At 37.2% G+C, this 6,046-nt stretch overlaps 1 protein-coding gene and 1 pseudogene across 1 annotated transcript; both read left to right on the forward strand.

Moving 5' to 3' along the window:
- The first annotated feature begins 4,107 nt into the window (after window positions 1–4,107).
- On the forward strand, window positions 4,108–4,293 carry LOC115284424 (annotated as a pseudogene).
- A 120-nt stretch (window positions 4,294–4,413) lies between these two features.
- On the forward strand, window positions 4,414–5,525 carry LPAR4 (lysophosphatidic acid receptor 4). The gene is given in 2 exon segments (XM_029929665.1): window positions 4,414–4,453; window positions 4,456–5,525. Coding segments are annotated over 2 exon segments (1,110 nt in total).
- The last annotated feature ends 521 nt before the right edge of the window (window positions 5,526–6,046 follow it).

The following is a 6,046-nucleotide window of genomic DNA, read 5'->3' on the forward strand; positions in this document are numbered from 1 at the left end:
TGATTAATTACTGGAATGATTTGATGCAAATGTCTTTACAAGAAAATACCCACATGCTACTTGCAGTAGAATATGTAATTAAATGCATCACCCTATATTTTCTCTTTCTCATCTCATCTGAAGCTCATGTTGGCTTTTTGCCTTCATTCAGTGCACAATATGTTAGCCATTTTTGAAAATCTCATGATTAAAAACAGTTTCTTTTAGCCAAAAGAAAGGAAGCCAGTTAGAAGAGGCCTTGTTTTTTGAATATCATTGATTCTTCTTCAGAATCAGCTTGAAAGCCAAATGCTTCTGTGATATTTTTTAACCATAGCTCATTGGGAGATAGTCCTTTTGAGGGCACCATCCTGGATTGTTTTATTATGATAAAAGTGTGTAAAGGTTGAAACTCACCCAGGACTTTCTGACATATAAGGTATACATGGTGTTAGGAGAAAGATGTGTTGCTTGGTAAGTTCAGTTTACTAAGAAAGACAGACACATAGGTATCCAGTTGGATAGGACAGGAAAAAAAATCTTCTGTAATGTTTCTTTGTGATTAGGTGGTACTGAATACTGGCAAGCTCAATCCCTGTTAAATCTTCTTAGCCTTAGATGTGAGGCTCACATGTCATGTTTATACAGAGAAGAGAAACAGTATAGTCATGTTACAGAGTGAACAAGTGTCTGAGTCAGAAATAGAAGTCCTTGCTTCCAATACTGTGTTAATTCCAACACCACACCCTCAATGCTAGACAGCAAAGGTGCTATGTGCTCAAGCAAAGGAAAGTTATGAATAGGGCCTTAGTGGCAGGTTCCCCATGCCTTGTCTTCAGAATTGAGACTGTAATGCTTTCCTGTCTGTGGTCCTTTCTCTCCCACAGGATTTGGTTACTCAAAGCAGCAAAGCAGAAGAGTGCCAGACTGCCTGTTGTTGTTATAGTATAACAGTATATATAGTATAATGTATACTATATATACTATAATATATAGTATAACAGTATAATAAAACTGAATGGAAAACTGGGGAGACAAATTTCAATTATTTGAAGCACAATTTCTTGGGAAGTAGAAAATAATAAATATCCAGGGAGCTAGAAGCATGCTGTGTGAAAAAAGGCACCAGTGGGCAGAGTGTAGGGACTCTGGGAATAGTTGAAAAGGCATCTGTTATGAAAGCAGTTTCCAAACAATTTTATTGGCATTACTTATTGTAGAAGGCAGGTCAAGCAGATAATAGTAAATGAAATGTGGCTTTAATATTAGGGATTTTTCAGTCCTTTAATTTCATTAGACTGTGTAATTATGTTAGAGGAATATTTTTAACTCTCTGGGTTTCTTTCAACAATGAAGAAAATGTGTAGACTAATGGGTAGTGAGTGGGGATGTGAAAAATAGTATACAAATTGGTTTAAGCAACTGAGAAGCTTTCCATTCCCATTTTCGTTCTTCTATACCATTGGTGAAACAATCTGCAGAAACTTGGGTCTACAGTTCCCAAAGTGAGATATGAACTCCAGTGACTGAGATTTTTCAGGCTTTTCCTGTTTTTCCTGATCAGCTTCAGTGACCTTAAACATAGTGATTGCATACTGTTCTTTCTGAGAAACCTGGAAGGAGTTAAATGTAGCAAAGTAGTAGAGAGGATGATATTTGAGGAATTGTGAGCCGGAAATACCTCCCAACGCCCTAAATACAAATTAGATGGCAGCACTGACCTCTCCTCAACAAGGTCCTTTTTATTTTATCTTTTCTTATTCTTTCAATTCTTGTTTTAATTTCTTTGCTACTTTTTTCCCCCATTTCACCTTTTGTTCTCCTCACCTATTTATATTTGTCTACTGTCTGTTTTTTTTCCCATTCTGACCCTCACTTGGTCAAGGTTCCTACTATACTTTGCTTTTACATATCAAGGTTGATTGTGGCAAAAGTTGAGTTGGGCCTGTGACATGAAGTGACCAAGAAATAATATGATTTTATTTCAGTGTTAAGCTCGGAGTGGGGGGTACTCCATAAAGACTTTTTGAATGAGAATTGAGGAATATCAGGTTTCCAATCTTAACTTGAGAACTTTTGCTATTAAAAATAACAGCTCTTTAATTCATATCTCATAAGTCCTCTCTCCAAGGTCATCTCTTCCTCGAGGCACTGCAGTGAGTGAGTTTTTTTTTTCTCAAATCAGCTTTTTCTCAGTCCAAACACTGGTTAAAATAACTTCAGACTTCTGTATCTCTGGAAGATTCCTCCTTCCACTCCATTCTCTGTTATATAAAATGGCCCTTTGACCCCTTCCTTGGGAGTTAGAAGGAAAGAGAAATGTAAGGATGATTGACTTCAGGGGTGCCTGGGTGGCTCAGTTGGTTAAGTGGCCGACTTTGGCTTAGGTCATGATCTCATGGTTCATGGGTTCGAGCCCCACATTGCCCTCTGTGCGGACAGCTAGCTCAGAGCCTGGAGTCTGCTTTGGATTCTGTGCTTCCCTCTCTCTCTGACCCTTGCCTGCTCACGCTGTCTCTCTTTCCTCTCAAAAATTAAAAAGAGGAGGAATCACTTCAGAGAAATGCTTTTCACACTTAAAAACATAATCATGTGAAACTCCATTATTGAACATGTCAGAGGGCAAAGACCACTTTTATTGCATATCCTCCTCATTGAAAAGAATTACTTGTACATTGTGTATTATAGAGAAATCAAAAGACAGTTCTTATCAAATAACAGCTGTTAACTTAGAAATTTAGAAAGACTTATTTTTTATAATAGTTTATTGTCAGATTGGTTTCCATATAACACCCAGTGCTTCTCTCCACAAGTGCTCCCCACCATCACCCCCTCCCTCCCTCCCCCTCCCCTTTCAGTCCATGGTTCGTTTTCAATATTCAGTAGTCTCTCTTGATCTGTGTCCCTCACTCTTATGCACCTTTAAAAATGTTGGCCCAGATACTCAAAATGATTAAATTAATGACTTCCATATGTATAACCAGCGGCAAGCAAAGGCCATGTAACTGATCAGATCAGAAGTTTACAGTGTGGCAGAGGAATGGGCATTTATAGCATATCTACCTTTCACACTTCACTTGTATTCAGTCAGAAAAGATTCCATTGATTAGGGCCATTTTAAGAGCTGAAGGTGTAAAAGTAACTGATGGAATGGGCAGTGGGATGGGGATAAGAAGAAATCCTAGGCTAAGCATGAGAGACTACAATCTTCAAGAGGAAAACTCTGAGATTATTATTTGAATTATTGCTCTAGAAAGGCAATGTAATACAGTGAAAAGCTTTTTCACCAGAAGCTTTAATTAACTGAGGAATCCCTGATCTCTGAACTTATGTTGTAGAAGAAAAAGATGAATCAATAATTTACTTCAATAGTTTAGTTATAGGGGCATGTAGGTGGATCAGTCAGTTGAGAGTCCAGTCATTATTTTGACTCAGGTCATTATCTCATGGTTTTTGGGATTGCATCTGGCTTTGTGCTTACAGTGCAGAGCCTGTTTGGGATTCTCTCTCCCTCTCTCTCTGCCTCTACCCTGATCTTTCTCTCAAATAATTAAATAAACATTAACAAATAAGTTTAGTCAAAATTCTTTAAGAGCATGTCCTGGAGGTCCCATATCTACTAGTAAGTAGTCTTGTGCAATAGACAATACTTAGACAATAAAGTTTACTAATATTGGAAAAGAGACAAAATAATTTAGATTAGCTTAACAATACTTTGGTTAGGAATAAAAAAGGTGAATTCTGATTCTGATGATATTATTTACAAATTCTTCTAAATCTGACGTCATAATTCTAAATTACATAAGCTTCAGTTTCTTCTTCTATAATATGGTCATAAATTCCTATCTTCCTACCTTATGGTGTTCTTGTGGGACTCAAATAAAACACATTTTTGAAAGATAAAAAAATTCCATACAAATTTCAAATTATTAGTGTTGTTTTAACTATCAGAGGTCCGTTTCCCCACCTCCATCCCCTATCCCTGCTTGGGCTTTCAAGTAAGCAATATCTTATTTCTGTTCATTGTAATATTACATGCAGTACTGTATTTATTATATTGAGTGTGATCTCTCCCACTCATGTAGTACCTCAACATACTCCACTCAACATACTCTTGTAGTACCTTTTAGCTTTGCACAGTGGCAGTATTGTAGCCAATGAGGTTAATCCGAGGCGCGATTATTGCTAATTGAAAACTCTTGTAGTACCTTTTAACATATGGTAGGTACTCAAAAGGTACTTGTCAAACCAAATCGAATGTGCATATTGTTTCCAGTCAAGGTGGACAGAATATCTTTTACTCCATAGAAATGAATTAAGGGCAGATTTGATTATTCGTTCCATCTTGTCTCCCATAGGAGGAAAATATTTCTTACCAGTCTCTAGTCTCAAAGTGGTGAACCCTGCAACCAGCAGGCCTTCTGAAAAAAATCCATGGGTGACAGAAGATTCATTGACTTTCAATTCCAAGATTATATTCAAGCTTCAGACCCAGGTTGGGCAATGCTATTGCCAATAATACTTGCATTGTTGATGATTCCTTCAAGTATAATCTGAATGGTGCTGTCTACAGTGTTGTATTCATCCAGGGTCTGATAACCAACAGTGCTTCTCTGTTTGTCTTCTGCATCCACATGAAAATGAAAAGTGAGACTGCTATTTTTATCACCAATTCGGCCCTTTCTGATTTGCTCTTTGTCTGCACTCTACCTTTCAAAATATTTTACAATTTCAACCGTCACTGGCCTTTTGGTGACATCCTTTGCAAGATTTCTGGGACTGCATTCCTCACCAACATCTATGGGAGCATGCTTTTCCTCACCTGTATTAGCATGGATCATTTCCTGGCCATTGTCTATCCTTTCCAATCTCGTACCATTAGGACAAGGAGGAATTCTGCCATTGTGTGTGCTGGAGTCTGGATCCTAGTCCTCAATGGTGGTATTTCAGCCTCTTTGTTCTCCACCACTAACAACAACAATGCAACCACCACGTGTTTTGAGGGCTTCTCCAAACGTATCTGGAAGACTTATCTGTCCAAGATCACCATATTTATTGACATTGTTGGTTTCATCATTCCTCTGATATTGAATGTCTCTTGCTGTTCTGTGGTGCTAAGAACTCTGTGCAAGCCTGCTACACTGTCTCAAATTGGGACCAATCAGAAAAAAGTGCTGAAGATGATTACAGTGCATATGGCAGTCTTTGTGGTATGCTTCGTACCCTATAACTCTGTCCTATTCTTATATGCCCTAGTGCGCTTCTAAGCCATTACCAATTGCTTGTTGGAAATATTTGCAAAGATTATGTACCCAATCACTTTGTGCCTTGCAACTCTGAACTGTTGCTTTAACCCTTTTATCTATTACTTCACCCTTGAATCTTGTCAGAAGTCCTTCTTCATCAATACCAATATCAAGATGGAGTCCCTGTTTAAGACTGAAATACCTCTGACCACAAAGCCTTCCCTTCCAGCTATTCAAGAGGAAGTTAGTGATCAAACAACACATAATGGTGGTGAATTAATGCTAGAATCCACCTCTTAGGTAATGAGAACTGTCTTTAGGTCCAGATATGGTTTTTCTTAGGATTTTTCCTATGCTGTGGATAAGAGAAACATTAAACTAGTGATACTGAAAATAGATTAATATACTGAATACAGTCAGATACATTTATTTGAATGTTTATTGTGCACATGCTGTTTTGTTCAGTAATTTTAGGTCAGGCCTAATTACAACAGCCAAAAGAGATTGCCAAACTCTTCTGCTGGGTTATATTTTCATTGAAATAGATTATATAAGTGGTCAGTGGCCTTGAGTTTAGTGACATGAAAATTATCTTAAAAACTGTTTGAAGATATTTCCACTATGGTAATATTTGTTAATTAGGTTGGGCCTATAAATATAGAACAAATTCAGGGATTATTTAAAAAAACTTTTGTGGTACTACTGATACACATTAGTCTTTTTTTCCTTTTTTTTGTATTGTTATAGAGTATATAAAACATATAGAGTATAAAGTATATATAGAGCATAAGAACATATTTTAGCCTAATATTATTAATAAG

The sequence above is a fragment of the Suricata suricatta genome, chromosome X (genome assembly GCF_006229205.1).
Source record: "Suricata suricatta isolate VVHF042 chromosome X, meerkat_22Aug2017_6uvM2_HiC, whole genome shotgun sequence".
Classification (NCBI taxonomy): Eukaryota; Metazoa; Chordata; class Mammalia; order Carnivora; family Herpestidae; genus Suricata; species Suricata suricatta.